The sequence below is a fragment of the Lepidochelys kempii genome, chromosome 1 (genome assembly GCF_965140265.1).
Source record: "Lepidochelys kempii isolate rLepKem1 chromosome 1, rLepKem1.hap2, whole genome shotgun sequence".
NCBI lineage: Eukaryota > Metazoa > Chordata > Testudines > Cheloniidae > Lepidochelys > Lepidochelys kempii.
Window position 1 is genome coordinate 75,069,180 of NC_133256.1, and position 18,030 is coordinate 75,087,209.

The 18,030-nt window shown below is 44.3% G+C and overlaps 1 protein-coding gene across 1 annotated transcript in view; it reads right to left on the reverse strand.

The window, feature by feature from the left end:
- The window catches only part of KLHL1 (kelch like family member 1), a 430,372-nt gene extending 412,574 nt beyond the window's left edge, over window positions 1-17,798 (reverse strand). Inside the window, exon 1 of the mRNA XM_073346360.1 lies at window positions 17,022-17,798. Within this exon, the coding sequence (XP_073202461.1) occupies window positions 17,022-17,461 (440 nt within the window). The 5' untranslated portion in view covers window positions 17,462-17,798. The remainder of the gene's footprint in view (window positions 1-17,021) is intronic.
- Between the last annotated feature and the right edge of the window lie 232 nt (window positions 17,799-18,030).

Consider the following 18,030-nt stretch of genomic DNA (forward strand, 5'->3'; position numbering starts at 1 on the left):
TTTATTAATTAACCCAAAGTGATTAATACCTCGGGAGCAAACAGCTGTGCATATCTCTCTATCAGTGACATAGAAGGTGGACAATTTATGAGTTTCCCCTGTCTAAGCTTTCTACAGAGTATAACAGATTTATTTGGGGTTTGGATCCCATTGGGAACTGGGTGTCTGGGTGCTGGAGATAGGTGACCTGCAGAGCAGTTTTTGGTTAAAGTCTTCAGCTTTTGGGGAGTGGACCAGATCTGGGTCTGTGTTGCAGCAGGCTAACATGTCTGGCTCAACAAGGCAGGGTTCTGGAGTCCCAAGCTGGCAGGGAAAACTGGCTCAGAGGTAATTCCAGTACATCAGGTGACAATCCCAAGGGGGTCTCTGTGACCAAACCTATCACAGTGGATGCACAACCGGTTGAAAGACCATACTTAAAGAGCAGTTGTCAATGGTTCACTGTCAGACTGAGAGGGCATATCTAGTGGGGTTCTGTAGGGGTCAGTCGTTGGTCTGGTAATATTTTTATTAATGACTTGGATAATGGAGTGGACATTATGCTTATAAAATCTGTAGATGACACCAAACTGAGAGGGATTGCACACACTTTGGAGGACAGAATTAGAATTCAAAAGGACCCGGACAAATTGGAGAACTGGACCAAATTCAACAAGATGAAATTCAAAAAAGTTAAGTGCAAAATTTTTCACATAGAACGGAAAAAATCAAACACAGAGCTACAAAATAGTGAACAACTGGCTAGGTGGTAGCACTGCTGAAAAGGATCTGCGCATTACAATGGATCACAAATTGAATACGAATCAACAATGTGATGCAGTTGTGAAAAAGGCTAATATCACTCTGAGTTTTATTAACCAATGTGTCATATGTAAAGCAGAGGAGGTAATTGTCCTGCTCTACTTGGCAATGGTGAGGCCTCAGCTGGAGTTCTGTGTCCAGTTTTTGGTACCACACTTTATGAAATATGGGGGGAAATTGGAGAGTCTTCAGAGGAGAGCAACAAAAATGATAAAAGAGTTAGAAAACCTGACCTCTGAGGAAAGGTTAAAAAAACTGGTCCATGTTTAGTCTTGAGAAAAGAAGACTGAAGGGAACACCTGATAACAGCCTTCATATGTGTTAGGGGCTGTTATAAAGATGATGGTGATCAATTTTTCTCCAGGCCCACTGAAAATAGGACAAGAAGTAAAGGGCTTAATCTTTAACAAAGAAGATTTAGGTTAGCTATTAGGAAACTCTTTCTAACTATAAGGTAGTTAAGCTCTGAAATAGGCTTCCAAGGGAGTCTGTGGAATCCTCACCACTGGAAGTTTTCAAGAATAGGTTTGACAAACACCTAAAAGGGTTGGTCCTGCCTCAGCATCATGGGCTGGACTTGATGACTTCTCAAGGTCCCTTCCTACATTTCCACAATTCTATGATACTATCTTAAATTCAGCAAAGACATAGAAATCTTTTTCTAAGAGTTAATTGATCAGGGAATACAGAGAACAGAGAAAGGATGGGCACTGTGTGTAAATGAATTGCTCAACCTCTCATTTGTCACTGATTTGTGAGGGCTCCAAAATTTCATCTTTCTCTATGGCAACCTAAGCATGAAAGAAATTTGTTGCTAATCAATATGTTTCATTTTCCAAAACAATGTAAATTTTTTGTTCTTTAAGTTTGTCTTGTACAGTTGATCTCCATTCAACTTCCTGCAGCAGCACAGAGCTCTAACCAACCCCAGAAAGGATGCATGTTAACCTTAATTCATATGGGAACTCCCATGGACATCGGTAGGAGTTCTACTTCAGATTATACATTAATAAGGCCTAAACCCCAGTGGGATAACACCTGACGATGGTTAGAGCCAGAGAAACGGTCGGGGTCCAAGTTGCAGAGATCATTGTCCTCAGTTCACCCAGATCCTCCTGAGTGAAGGGAAGGCATGGGTGCAGTGGCACTGGCCATTGACGCTGGCAGAGGCCATATAACTAATGGAGGACTACTTGGCGGCTGACAGGCCAGAGACATGGCCTCGGAAGTCCGGAAGCCCTAGGAAGAGGGATGGACTGGCTGCGGGGAACCCCCGCAAAATGGACACAGGGGAAGCATGACACTTCCCCTGACCTCCAGCTAACCCCCAACCCTCAAATGCTGGTAGTCAGGCAGCTGGACCCATACCAACAGGGAAGGAGATCCTCAGGAGGGACAGAGCCCACCGAAGGGTCACTCTAGGGCAGGGGGAGTCCGAGACCACTGCTGCGAGTGTGCCCAAGAGGATACTTTCGGCAGGACTACTCCCACATGGATTGTAGTTATGGGCAAGTCTGTGAAGATGGCCCTCGAGCCCGGAAGAAAGGTCCAGAAAAACGTATGGCCCCGGTTTGAGTGGAAGGAATCCCCACAACAGCCTTAGTAGACTTGGGCTGTAGCCAGATGATCATTTGTGAGGGACTTGTTCCCGACCTTGAACTCTCCGGGACAAGTATACACCTTCAGTGTATCCATGGGGATACAGAGCCCTACCCAACTGCCTGGGTAAGACTTGAGGTCCACTGCTGGGAAGAAACCCTCCAGGTTGGCGTAGCTCCCAAGCTGGCCTACCCATGGTGTTGGGGCTAGAATGACCAGAATTCCAGGAGATCCTGCAGGACCATGGCAAACAACATCCAGGAGGGGGAGAAGCAGGATTGACAATGGGGGATCTATTTGGCCACCCCTCGTAACCCAACCCTAGAGAAAGACTATCTAAACCCCCTGAACTGTCCACCAAGTCCCATCCAGGCATGAAGTGCCCTGTAGAAGATGCCCAGGCAGAGTTGGAGCATGACAGGAACTTTGTCCAAGAGCAGAGGGAGTCCCCGTTCTTAAGTCAAGCCTGGGAACAGGCAGCAACCCCAGACCAGGAAGGGAACAATACACCACAACCTTCCCAAGGACCATGGTTTGAGATCTGGGGAGACCACCTTTACCGAGTGGTGCAGGAACCCCAAACACAGGAAATTATCCAACAGCTCTTGGATTACACCGGAACCCTCTACAGCTGGCTCATGCAGTACCCTAGGTGGGACACCGGGATAGAGAGAAGATCCTCCAGAGGATAGCACATTGGTTTTTTTGGCCTGGCATACACCAGGAAATAAGGGATTATTGTGCATCTTGCCCTGAGTGCCAGCAGACTGGACAGGGAACCTATTCATCCTTGTACTTATTGATTATGTGACATGCAACCCTGAGGCCATCCCCATATGCATGCCTATGGCCCCTAACACCACAACAGTTAGTGAAGATTTTTGCTCAGGTCAGGCTACCCAAGGAAATCCTAACCAATCAGGACACCAATGTGTCCTCCAAATTGATAGCTGAGTTGTGCCACCTCATGAACATTCGAACCCTCAGGACTTCAGTGTACCACCCACAAATTGATGGGTTAGTCGAATGCTCTGATCGAACCCTCAAGTCAATGCTCCACAAGTTCATAGAAGATAATCCCCGACATTGGGACTTGTTGTTGCCCCGCTATACTGTTCACTGTGTGGGAGGTCCCCCAAGCCTTGAGCAGGTTCTTCCCCTTTGAGCTCCTCTATGGGAGACAACCTCAGGGCATCCTCGACCTCCTGAGAAACAACTGGGAGGCACAAGAGACACAGGTCCTGGGAACTACTCACTATCTGTTATGACTCTGTGAGCGTCTCCAGGCCTTGTGCACCTTCGCTCGAGAGAATCTGTTACAAGCCCAGCGAACCCAGGAGTGACAATACAACAAAGGGACTAGGTACACAGCTTTGAGCCTGGGGACCAGGTTCTACTATTATTGCCCTCCACTGAGTCGAGGCTATTAGCCAAGTGGCAAGGCCCCTTTGAGCTGTCTCGCCAGGAGGACGAGTAGATGATGAGATCAGGTTGCCGGGGCAACGGAAGCAAGTACACACATCACGTGAACTTGTTGAAAGCCTGGAAGGACAAAGAGGCCTTATTCATCACACCTTCACCCCCAGAACTGGAACTGGGACCCCTAGTAGGAGAACCTCTGGAGCCAAAGCTGGTGGTAATGGGAGAAGTCCCAGTGTGGTCCCACTCAACAGGAACAATTACGTCTCGTACAGGACTACCTGGACATCCTGTCAACACCCCCAAGGCGAACCGATATTATAAGCCACCACATTGCAACAACTCCAGGACAGAGAGTGAGGGATGACAATTGGCCTCTCCCCAGGAAGATGTGGAACACTGTCCGCCTGGACTTGGAGATGATGCTTGAGATGGGAGTGGAGGAAGAACATCAAAGTGAATGGCAAAGCCCAATCGTACTGGTCCCGAAACCAGGCAGGGCCATCCGATTTTGCATTGACTTTTGAAAGGTTGATGCCATCTCCTGGTTCGATGCATATCCAATGCCATGCATTGAAGAACACCTGGAACGACTAGGGGGAGCCAAATATTTGTTTACACTGGATTTAACAAAAGATTATTAGCAGATACCCATCACACCAAACTCCAGGGCGAAAACTGCCTTTCCCACACTGTATGGCTTCGTCCAGTTCATAACAATGCCCTTCAGACTACATGGAGCAGCCACCACATTCCAATGGTTGATGAACAGGGTGCTACAACCTCACAACCGATATGCAGCAGCTTATATAGATAACATCATGATTTACAGTGGCAGTTAGGAGGACCACCTTCGACACCTGGCCAATGTTTGCAAGGCGCTTCAGGAGGTGAGCCTTACAGACAACCCTGCAAAATGCCGTCTCAGGCAGGAAAAGGTGACATACCTGGGGTATATAGCGGGAGGAGGCAGGTTATGACCACCAATCGGTAAGATACAAGCTGTATCCGATACCCTGATGCCAACAACCAAGAAGCAAGTATGCCAATTCCTGGGATTAGCCAGATACTGTCGGTGTTTTGTGCCGGGCTTTGCAACAATAGCGGCCCCCCTCTCTGACCTAACCAAAAGTTCCCAACCCTGGCAAGTGCGGTGGTCCAGTAAGTGTGAAGAGGCATTCCAGACCCTGAAGAAACAGCTAGCCCAGGAACCAATCCTCGTATAGCCAGACTTCTCAAAGGCTTCATACTGCAAACAGATGCCTCAGAAGTGGGATTAGGGGCTGTCCTATCCTAGGAAATCAATGCGGAACACCCCATTTTATATCTGAGCCGTAAGCTGTTCCCCAGGGAGACACACTGTCCGATGATCGAGAAAGAGGCCTTGGTAGTAAAGTGGGCTATCAACGCCCTATGCTGTTATCTGCTTGATAGCACCTTCACACTGATTACCGATCATGCATCCCTCTGATGGTTACACATCATGAAGGACACCAATCCCAGGATTATGCGTTGGTACCTCTCCCTCCAACCATATGACTTTGGCATGTCATCAATCTGGTAAGGTTCATGCCAATGTGGACTTCTTCTACAGGCTGTGAGGGGAGGCGAGGGAGATGCACCACCCATACTGGGGTCCCTCTTAAGGGGTGTCTGTGTGATAGGGTGTACATACCACACACTGGGCAAGAGGGGTTAACCCCACAATATGGGTGATGGAAGTCCTTCCCCTCAGACCATATTTGGCATGCTCCAACTGCTGCCTCAGTATAAAAGGGAGCAGCCCAGCTCATTCTAGGCTGACCGCTGGAGAGGAAGGACCTTTGGTGGAGGCTCCAGCTGAAGAGCCCTCTCAGCCCTTGCCCATGGGAGATGGAGATCCTGAGATGCAGACTGGAGATCCGTGGCCAACAAAGCCCCAAGGAATTACCTGCTCTGAGGAGTCTGAAAACGCCAGTACCTCATGGACTGCAGGTTCAGGAAGTGTGGTAGGAAGTGACCCAGGAAGGGTGAGCAGGTGGTATCTCCCACCCATGTGAGGTCAGCATGTTTTGATGTGATTCCCCACGGACTTAGTGGTGGACCAGTCCGCCACTATTAGAGCCTTGGGTCAGGGCCCCTCACACCCGGGCCATCACCCCCTTGGTGGCAGCCCCTCAGATATTGGCCACTAGGCAACACTGCCCTGTGTCTGAGGGCTGTTATATTGACTCTGGCCACTAGGCCACACTGCCCTGAACACAAGGCCACAGTAACTGACTCTGGTCGCTATGCCACACAGCCCAGAATGCAACGTCCGCTGTAATTGACTCTGGCCACTAGAGCATACTGCCCTAACCCCAAGGGCTGCCATATTGACTCCAGCCTCTGGGCCATGCCACTTTCAGCCTAAGGACAATTTTATAGACTGTAACCACAGTCGTATCACAACCTCATCACGCCCCAAAGGAGGACGCGGTGTGCATACCACATGACACTCATCCCCAAACATGCCAAAAACTGAATTTTGGATTTAACTAAAGCCATGGTATGTTGAACCCTAACTTAGGCTGTGACTCTAGAAAACATTTAAGCACATATGTAAGTGCTTTCCAGAAAAAGAATACTTTCCTGACTTAGGTTTTATTCATTTTCTAAAAATTTATTTCAAGCAGAATTTCTCATTTCCAGCACTGCCTTCACTTCCTAACCAAAGACTGTCACCTGCGAACATTTCAAAGCTATAAATAGGGACTTTTCAGGGCTAAAATAGACACACCTTCACTTCATTATTACTAAAAATACTTGTATGTATTTAATTGTACTAGTAACATTCAACTTTCCATTGAATATTTGTTTAAAGGTTACCTCTAAGTATGTTACTTGTGTATATTGTCCAGGTATACCACCATGTATTGGTCCAGAATATCCTGGAACATGTCTTTAATAAAATATTTAAATGTGGCAGAGTCATTGGTTAAACTAAAAGGCATTATGATGTATTCAAAATGCCCCCAGCAGATTCAAAAGGTGGTCTGTCTTACCTTTATCCCCAGCTATAATTTGTACTAAGTTATATGCCTCTCTGAGGTCCGATTTTGTGCATATCTGAGCAGCCCTTTGTGACATTACCCAGGGAGCAATCTGGACAGATGGACAGCTGTGTCCCCTCAGTCTTCCAGCCTGGGGTGCCTCTTATACTGCTTTGCTGTGAGAGCAATGATTCCTCCTTCCAGTATCTAAATCACTCCTAGCTATACTGTATCAGTGCTATACCCAGTGCTCTCCACTCATGAATTACATTGCATGGCAACAGAAGCAAACTGCTAGTCCCAGACTTCCCCCAGAAGCATGCGTCTTGTACTGCCCAGCACCCTCTTGGACAATACCAGCTCACATAAAGTCTGTCATTTCATTAATAGAAAATGATATGCACAAATGCTATTATCTCAAATGGAGTTTCCCAAACATGTCAATCCAAACACACACTGGTTTAAATAAAACAATAAAATAAGTCTATTAACTACAGAAAGATATATTTTAAGTGATTACAAGTAATATGCATAAAAGTCAGAATTGGTTACAAAGAAGTAAAACATAAAATGCAACTAATATCTAACTTAACAAGTTAAATTAAGTCAAAGCAAAGGTTTCTTTCACCACATGGTTACTGGCTGGATTCCTTTCAGCCAGGATCCTTCCCCCAGTTCAGTGTTACTTCCTTATCCTTCAGGTGTTGTTGATGTCATGAGAAGAGAGAAAGGAAGAAGTATTTTCAGACAGCTGTTACCCTTTCTTATAGTTCTCTTTTTCTTTGAAAATCATCTCGAGCTGAGGTTGAGGAGACAGAAAATCTGTGGGGATGGGAACCTCCAGCTGTTTGCCAAAATGTAGATTTCTTGCTCACACCCTTTTTCATGCTGAAGAATGTCCACTTAACCAGGTGATAGGCCATTTGATTTTGCTGACTCCTGGCTGAGGCATTAGTTTGTATTTTGTTTTTGAGGAACTCGTTTGTGCATGCTTTTCTAAACTTGGAACATGCTCACTAATGTTAGGAAAGTAGAATTTAAGTGGTTCCAAGTAGTAACAGACAGAACAAAGTGAATTACCAAGCAAAATAAAATAAAACATGCAAGTCTAAGTCTAGTACTAAAACTGTAATAAAAACTGAATACAGGTAAAATCTCACCCTTAGAGATGTTTCAATAAGTTTCTTTCACAGATCAGAAACCTTTCTAGTCTGGGCACAATCCTTTCCCCTGGTACAGCCTTTGTTCTAGCTCAGGTGGTAGCTAGGGGATTTCTCATGATTGTTGCCTCCCTTGTTCTGTTCCACCCCCTTATATGGCTTTGGCACAAGGCGGGAATCTTTTATCTCTCTGGGTCCCTGTCCCCACCCCTAAATGGAAAAGCACCAGGTTTAAGATAAATTTCAGTACCAGGTGACATGGTCACATTTCCTGTGAGATGCCAAGCCTTCATTCCTCCCAGCCTGACTCGCAGGAAGGCCTGCCTCCAAACAGAGCCATCCACAGTCAGTTGTCCTGGTTGATGGGAGCCATCAAGATTCCAAACCACCATTAATGGCCCACACTTTGCATAACTACAATAGGCCCTCAGAGTTATATTTCATATTTCTAGTTTCAGATACAAGAGTGATACATTTATACAAATAGGATGACCACTCTCAGTAGATTATAAGCTTTGTAATGATACCTTACAAGAGACCTTTTGCATGAAGCATATTTTAGTTACATTATATTCACACTCATCAGCATACTTTTATAAAATCATACAGAGTGTGTTACACAAAGATTTACCTAGTGGCTCAGACAACTTCCTGTTCCTCCTTCTGGCTTAAAGAGTAAGTCTGAACCAATCAGAGAGGCTGAACACCTCCTCCAATTGGAAGCTTTGCGGATGGTGCCTATGGTGGGATAGGGTCCACCAGCCCACACTACCTGCTGGTGCCAGTGAGCTGCCATGTGATGGCCATCATCTAAGGACTAGCTGGGGACTCCTGAGCTTGCATTTGAGACTTGTCATCTCTCAGTCAGGAGGAGAGAACTAGGATTTGCTGGACAAGCAGACTGTGGACAAGAAGTTGGAGTGGGAGTGGAGAAGGCTATGATTTTCTGGGCAAGGAGATTGGGAAAGGGATGAGAAGACTGAGGAATGGAGACCGGGTAGGACAGAAGAATGAGACTAGGACAAGGATCCACTAGTTCTGAAGAAGCAGCACAGGGACAGGTTGGATGAGGTAAGGCAGGTTTGGGGACACAGGCAAAATGTCTGCCCACTAGAGTACATTATTCTATTGGGCCTGGAAAGGAACCCAAGATTCCTGAGTCTGACCATTCATCTGTTGTCAGAAAAATATCTCTGAAACACACAAAGAGTCTCAGCCCCTTTAGTGCTGGTTCACACAGAGGATGACAATCTAGTATTGCTATAAGTTACTCTATTATCTCAAGTGGCAGAGGTCAGTGCAGTATATCCAAATGTTCCAGATCAGGTGATGAACCATGTAGTTTTAGGTATGATGCCACAGTGACACTTTGCATCCCAAATTCACCATAGTAATATGATTATGGTATGATTATGATATAATTATGTGGCATCTTGTACAAAGTATGCCTCGTGTGGTATCATTCTAAAAGTCTTGATCTGTTCAACATTAATAGCCTGTTGAATTGTGTTATCATTGTAAGTTATAAAGTTTTGCTAAGTATGTTTTACTGAAAGATGTTGTGAAGTTGAAAACACCCACATCTAGCCTTTCAGGTACAGCAATGGAGAAGCTAGACAGTGCTGATGGCTCATCAAAAAAACAATGGACAATCGAAGAGCTTAGCCTTTCTGTGACCATTTCAGCCAGCCTATGAATAATGGCTGCTATAACTCAGCAAGGCATGCAAGGGCATGTGACCAGACCACATGACACTTTACTCCATTTTGGTTCCTGTAGTTTTCCACAAAAGGGGTTGGGAATTTAGCTTGAAACAAAGGGTTCCCACCGTATGGAGAGACTATAAAAGCTAAGGAGTGACATCATCTCTTGGCCTCACTTCCCGCACAAGGAAATGTCTAAGGAACAAAGACAGATATGAGGGAAGTGCTGGTCCCAGGCTAATGGGATTTCTAGCCTGTGGACTGGTGGACTGCATATATCATCTGTCAGGGTGAGATATTACTAATTCAAATCCTATCTAGTACATTAGGGTAGTTTGTGGTTTTGTTTATTTGCTAGGTAATTTGCTTTGATCCATTTGCTATCACTTATAATCACCTAAAATCTGTCTTCCTGTATCTTGTTTTATGTTTTATCTTAAATAGTGTGTTTTGAGTGAAGTGTACGCGAAAATCTCAGTTTGGGTAACACAAGCTTGTTGCATATCTTTCCCACATCAAAGTGAAGTGAACTATATTAATGAGCTTGCATTGTACAGATCCCTGTGCAGTGCAAAATGGTATAATTCTGGATTTATACTCCAGCAGGGATACAAGGCTGGGGAGCTGGAAAATTGGCTAGTGCTCCATTGTTAATCTATGAGTGGCTTAAGTAAAGCACTCAGGTAATTCAGTTGGGTGGGTGGCACCACCTGCTATCGTGTTGAGTGATAACAGGGCCTGGAGAGGCTGGCTGAGTCCCCAGCACAGCAGTTTAAGAAAGTCTGTCATAAATATAAAGGGAAGGGTAAACACCTTTAAAATCCCTCCTGGCCAGAGGAAAAACCCTTTCAGCTGTAAAAGGTTAAGAAGCTTGGATAACCTCTCTGGCACCTGACCAAAATGACCAATGAGGAGACCAGATACTTTCAAAGCTGGAGGGGGGGAGAAACAAAGGTTCTCTCTGTCTGTGTGTTGTTTTTGCCAGGAACAGAAAAGGAATGCAGTCTTAGGACTCAGTAAGTAATCTAGCTAGATATGCGTTAGATTCTGTTTTGTTTAAGTGGCTGAGAAAATAAGCTGTGTTGAATGGAATGTATAGTCCTGTTTTTATGACTTTTTGTAACTTAAGGTTTTGCCTAGAGGGATTCTCTATGTTTTGAATTGGATTACCCTGTAAGGTATTTACCATCCTGATTTTACAGAGGTGATTCTTTTACTTTTTCTTCAATTAAAATTCTTCTTTTAAGAACCTGATTGCTTTTTCATTGTTCTTAAGATCCAAGGGTTTGAGTCTGTGTTCACCTATGCAAATTGGTGAGGATTTTTATCAAGCCCTCCCCAGGAAAGGGGATGTAGGGTTGGATGTAGGATTTTGGATGGAAAGACGTTTCCAAGCGGGCTCTTTCCCTGTTATAAATTGTTAGACGCTTGGTGGTGGCAGCAATAAAGTCCAAGGGCAAAAGGTAAAATAGTTTGTACCTTGGGGAAGTTTTAACCTAAGCTGGTAAAAATAAGCTTAGGGAGTTTTCATGCAGGTCCCCACATCTGTACCCTAGAGTTCAGAGTGGGAAAGGCACCTTGAAAAGGCAAACTCAGCTGAATGGTTAGGGGGCACAGCGGTTCCAGCAGCTCCCAGACTGCACCTAGGGGGTGACAACCTGTCACAGCCACATCGTGGAACTTTTGTTTTCTCTGTTTGCTTCTTTTTTTTTTTAAAGGAAATTACACATAAAGAACTATATTGAATGAACATTATTATGGCTGAAAAGTCAAGTGTTCCAAAGTTAGGAAAAAACACAATTAAGGTTGCCTGTGCAATGCAGTACTGAGTCTAAGTGCCCTTTGTAGATCTAGTCCCGAGGTCCTATTGTGATGACAGACATCTCATGTAAACCAAACTTTTCACAGGTGCTCACTAGATATGTATTTCTCATTTTCTGAGTGCTCAACTTGAGACCCTGGTCTCTGCTTCGCAAAAGTTCTGAGCACTTGCAGCTGCATCAGAAGTCAATGGGAACTGTGCTTTGAACTTATAAAGTGATATATGATGTTAAATGCTCTGCAAAATCATGTCCTAGGAGTCTCAAATTGCACTCCCAAAATTAGTGAATACTTTGACCTTTATCTCTCTGTACCTCAGCTCCCCACTTGTAAAACACGAGTAATAACACCCCTCACCTCACAGAAGTGTTATGAAGACAAATCAATTAATATTTTTGAAGCAGTCACATACTCTAGTGACTGGAACAAGAGATAATCCTGTGAGGAAACTGATAATTCTGTCTTCAGAGCAGGGTTTCAATACTTTGCTTTAATTAAGGTCTGGGGCCAAACATTGAACAATGAGGATAAAACAAAATATTGAATAACTGCTGATTAATTGTGCATCTTGTGCACGGTATGAGACAGGAAAAACTAGTATGTGAACCTATAATTAAGGACTGTATCATAAAACATATGCCCTTGAGGTCTGAATTAAGATTGCACAGGCAATGTTACATCCTAAATTCTGAGTGTTTGACTTTGAAATCCTAACATTGTTCTTTTAAGGAGGTTTTTGTGTAAGTCAGTAATAATAAACATAGCTGATATTTTGTTCTATCTATTGTTATCTCTAGGTTGCCTATCAAATCTTTAAATCTGAGCTAAATCAAACAATCAACTGTCAACTAGTATTTTAGCACAATAATATATGCACAGGTTTTAACTATTTAATTAAATTAAAGTATTTGATAGTAGCAATACAAGAGGCAGAAAATTATGAGGGTACTCTACCTGATATGATGCCCAATCCTGAAAAAAATGATGTGTATGAGCATCTTTACTTGTGCAAGTAGTACTACTTGCACAAGATGCTCATACACATCATTTGATGTCAATGGCACCGTTAACATAACTTTATGCAAGTGCATTCGTGTTTGTGGGATTAACTCCACATAACTCTTTGTTATGTTGAAAATCAGTTTTCTCAGTAGTGCTTTTACCTTAAGAATAAAGTATGCTTACATCTATAAACATGGGCCATCACACTATTAACAATCTCTGAAGAGAAAGCAATCAGGTATTCTTGGACTGACTCTGATTCTTGGACAACCTGACTCTGCTGGGAATAAATAACATAATGAAGGCTGGGAACTGTGTTGCTTGGAAACACCCAGTCAGAAGGGACCAAAATGTGGGTCTCTCTCCACCAAAGAAATGCAGCTGGGGAGCTGGAAGCCTGGGACTGGGTGTACTTATTGGACCACTGAGTAGAAATACAGTTACAATTGCCGTGAACAGTAACAGGAATTGCCAATAAACTGTCTGGCCTGGACACGAGCATGCAGATCAGAACCCAAGAAAGACATGAATAAGATTCAGACTCATAGAAAGTGAAATCATACATTTAGGCCCTCCCATGAAATACTGCCTTCCTATACCTGTTACAGTGTTTGATTACATGCACAAGGAACTCACATTATTCCATACTGTGTTTATGTTAAGAACACATCACCCATCATCAAAAATAAATTCTATAATTTGTTCATGCTTATGAGGTATTTATTTAAAATTTTAAGCATGAAAATATGTCTTTAAATTGCTATTATGAAAAAACTAACATTCATTAAAGAAATGCAAAATCATTTCCTTTCTTTTCTTGAAAGGATTTTTACTGTGGATTTATATTTCCTATAAGACAGATATACCATCATACTAAAGTACATCATTTTAGGAATAACTTGTGTTATTTTCAGTTGATGGTAACATCAAAAGGTATACCAACAATTTCAATGTATGGATGGAATCTGAAATCTTACAGGACTTTAGTTTTGTAGTAAACAAGTTTGCTATTTCAGTTCCCAGAATCAAAAGCATTTGAAGTGTTACAGCAGTCTTAAACCACATATCAAAATATGGGAAACCGGAGCTGCAAGACTTGAACAATTTCATACTTTGTGGGTCAAACACACTGGTATATGGTTAGCAGCTTTGCACTTGTGCCACAGACCTAGATAGAATCAGGCTGTCATTCAACAATGAACCTTGGATCATATATCTTACAGACACAATGATGTAAACAAACATTGCTACATTTCAGCAAGCATAGTTCCTATAGAAAGCAAAACAAAAGTGGTCAGGGCATAGAGAAGATTGTTGGCAGCACACGGTAGCTATCAAGTCAGGTGTTAAACAATAAGATGAAATGTCAGGGTTTTTTTAATGTAGACGTATACTTGACTCACTGTGCTGAACAGTACATGTCAGAAGGATAAAGAGGGTGATACTCTATCACAGAAAAGCAATTATTTAAATATTTTATACCCTCACATTGAAAACTGAAATATTTTAAATTGGAATTACCCTGGAAAAAATCCTCTGTATTATAAAACTATTTGATCAATACATTTTTATTTTTGAAAAAGAGGTTGTTTTCTTTTTTACTAATAAAACTGTTTTCCCTCCTTTAATCTAACCATTTTAACTACTCCAAAAAGTTAATATATGAGTTTCAAAAAACAATAGCAATAATAGATGGCTGTGTATGTTACCGACGTAGCAATGAATCCAAAGCATAAAACCAATGCAGTCTAAAAATCTAAGAACACACATAATCCATTAAACACATCCCATGTCAGAAAATACATATATAATTATCATATCTATCCTCATGGATAAAGCAATTCTATTCAAATTCAATAGGCTGGAAAGTATTTTTTCTTTCGTCAATATGCAGAATCTCTTAGGATCCTTAAATCAATGATGCACCCAACAATAAATGTGAGCACAGAAAATTTATATGAACTATAAATGTTTTTATTATGAAGTGCTGATGATTTTCCTTATATATACATTGCAAACATTTGTATCTTTAATTCTATGTTAAACACCCAACTCATTGTGAATAATAATCTCCAAAGTACCTTAAATTTAAGCACCACTGACCTCCCCTTTAACAAAGTACTCTAATTCATGCCTTGGATGGTCCACATTTGTTTAAATAAGGTAGCTTCTGTGAAATGAACTACACTAATTGAAAAAAATGTTAAAAGCCTTTTTCAAGTAGATTAAATATGTTTTCAGTCCCCATGTGAAAGCTTTTACATACTCTAGAGTGGCTTCTGTCAAATGGAGTTTGATCTTCAATCATGTGAATCCCAGAGAACTTACACAATGTTGTCTCTGCACATAATAAAATATTTAACATATGTGTTATTTGCAATACAGTAAACAGAGTACCAGGACTTGCCTTTCTATTTATAAATAAAACTGAAATTGTACTTACTAAGGAAAAAGTAAATATAGAGCAAAAGAAATGCAATTAAAGTTACTAAAGTAATGAGGAAAGCAGGGGAAACAGACATTAATGCACTGTTGATGGACCTCAGGGATCTACTCTTCAGTTTCACTTGCATCAAAATGTCTTGTCTCCTCTACACTGAATGGTAATCATAGAATCATAGAATATCAGGGTTGGAAGGGACCTCAGGAGGTCATCTAGTCCAACCCCCTGCTCAAAAGCAGGACCAATCCCTAATTAAATCATCCCAGCCAGGGCTTTGTCAAGCCTGACCTTAAAAACTTCTAAGGAAGGAGATTCCACCACCTCCCTAGGCAACGCATTCCAGTGTTTCACCACCCTCCTAGTGAAAAAGTTTTTCCTAATATCCAACCTAAACCTCCCCCACTGCAACTTGAGACCATTACTCCTTGTCCTGTCCTCTTCCACCACTGAGAATAGTCTAGAACCATCCTCTCTGGAACCACCTCTCAGGTAGTTGAAAGCAGCTATCAATTCCCCCCTCATTCTTCTCTTCTGCAGACTAAACAATCCCAGTTCCCTTAGCCTCTCCTCATAAGTCATGTGTTCCAGACCCCTAATCATTTTTGTTGCCCTTCGCTGGACTCTTTCCAATTTATCCACATCCTTCTTGTAGTGTAGGGCCCAAAACTGGACACAATACTCCAGATGAGGCCTCACCAATGTCAAATAGAGGGGGACGGTCACGTCCCTCGATCTGCTCGCCATGCCCCTACTTATACATCCCAAAATGCCATTGGCCTTCTTGGCAACAAGTGCACACTGCTGACTCATATCCAGCTTCTCTTCCACTGTCACCCCTAGGTCCTTTTCTGCAGAACTGCTGCCTAGCCATTCAGTCCCTAGTCTGTAGCTGTGCATTGGGTTCTTCCGTCCTAAGTGCAGGACCCTGCACTTATCCTTATTGAACCTCATCAGATTTCTTTTGGCCCAATCCTCCAATTTGTCTAGGTCCCTCTGTATCCTATCCCTGCCCTCCAGCGTATCTACCACTCTTCCCAGTTTAGTATCATCCACAAATTTGCTGAGAGTGCAATCCACACCATCCTCCAGATCATTTATGAAGATATTGAACAAAACCGGCCCCAGGACCCACCCCTGGGGCACTCCACTTGACACTGCTTAATTACATGCTACTCTTTTAATGAATACACTGTTAATTTTACTTTTCACTTCTTTTTACCCTAAGAAGTTAGAAAAAATAACTGAATAACGGGGGGGAGGGAGGGTCTGAAAAACACATGCCTGAAATCACCTTTCTCACCGTCTTAACTTGTAGTTTCTCAGGTATCTCCTTTCCTCTTTGAGCTGGACACTTCACTATTTTAAAGGTAGGTTCTCATTGTCCTAAATACTATATTGTTTCTGAACTTGCCTATACAGGTAAAGGAAATTGATTTGGAGAGAGAGAAAACGCTGAGCCACCATCTTTTAGTATTTAGGTAACAAATCTGAAAGAAAACAATGTGCCACATCTTCAGGTCATCTTTTTCTATCAAACCTTTAGGTTTTTGATGCTTTTATTAAGTAAGTCTTTTCCATTTCAAATGTCCATAGTCACATTTTCAGTAAACTTTTTTTTTTCAAGTTACCTTCCTTCCCGCCTCCCCACAATGTGTAGTAGCTAATCAGTTGGTTTTGATTAGCACTTGTCATGACACCAGCAATTTACGGGAGGGATGGATAGCAGATATGTCCTGCCCATTGCTGTAAAGAGCTAGAGGAAGGTCGAGAGTACACGTAGAAGCCAACCCCCCAGTGCAATGCTGGTGGCACAAAAGCAATGATCTAAGTCCCCAGGCTGATGGGCCTTGTGGAGCTGAGCTCCCTCCTGCCGGCACGGCCCACTTGCTAGCCCAACTAAAGTTGGTCACAACAAACCAACCAACAAGAAGCCTCCAAAGTTGAGGATGGCTTGGCCCATGAAAACGGACAAAGTCTGTGGAGCGTCAAACCTTAGACACCCTCCCCCCTTCCCCTTAACCTCACCCCGCACAGATGGGATGCGCCGCGCGGGTCACTGTACCTGTGTCCACATCCTTCACCTGTTGCTTGGCTGCTGCAGTCCGAACAGTCCGCCGGCTCCTCCTTCATCTCCTGCAGCATCAGCGACTTCTCCTGCTCTCGGGTGAGCTCCATCCCGCCGCGCACCTCCTCCTCCTCCAGGGTCTCCACGTAGAAGACGGTCCTGGGCGATGGCCGCTGGCCCAGCCCATGCCTGGTGGCGGGCAGCAGGGTCCCGTTCAGCGGGCTAGAGGAAGAGGATTTCTTCCAGAAGGCGCTGCCGCCCCTCTCCTGGTTCTTCAGCAGGCGGCTCTGGCTCGGCCCCCAGTGCTCGAAGCTGCCGTCCGGCTGCAAGCAGCCGCCGGCCACCGGCCCGGCCGGCGCCGATGGGTGGCTGAATAGTTTCCAGCGAAGGCGCAAGATGTGCTTCACGTCAAAGTCCTTCCTGCCCGAGCCTGACATGCTGCAGCTGCTTCTGCTTTGGGCAAGTGGCGGTGGGGGGGGGGGAGAGGAGGGGGGAGATAGAGGGGCTCAGAGCACCGCGCGGGAAGGGGGCTGCAGCTGGGGAGGCACGAGCGGCGCGACGCGCAGCCTGACACTGCAAAATGGCCCAGGCAGGAGGGCGCCCGCTGAGCTGCCGCGCCCAGCCCCGCGCGCGCGCGGCAATGGCCCCTCGGCAGCTGCAGAAAGTCCCGGCTCAGCAGCCCCAGCCTCTCCGGGCAGAGCTGGGCATGCCGAGGGGCCGGGCCGAGAGCAGTGGCCGGGGGCGGGAGACACACACGCAGGGAGGACGGAGAACGGAGGGGCGCACCGAGCTGGAGAAGCGATCAAGGAGAAGCGGGGGAGAGAAGCAGAGGCAGCTCTTTAGGAAAGAGAGAGACGGAGAGACTTGCAAAGGAGAGGGGATGAGGGAGGCTGCTCAAGAAGCACTAATCTGATTCACAGACACAAGGCGAGAGCGGGCTCAGCCGTCGCCGCCAGGGTATAACGCTGGGGGGGCTCTTCCTCCGCTTCGCATTGCTCAGTGACAG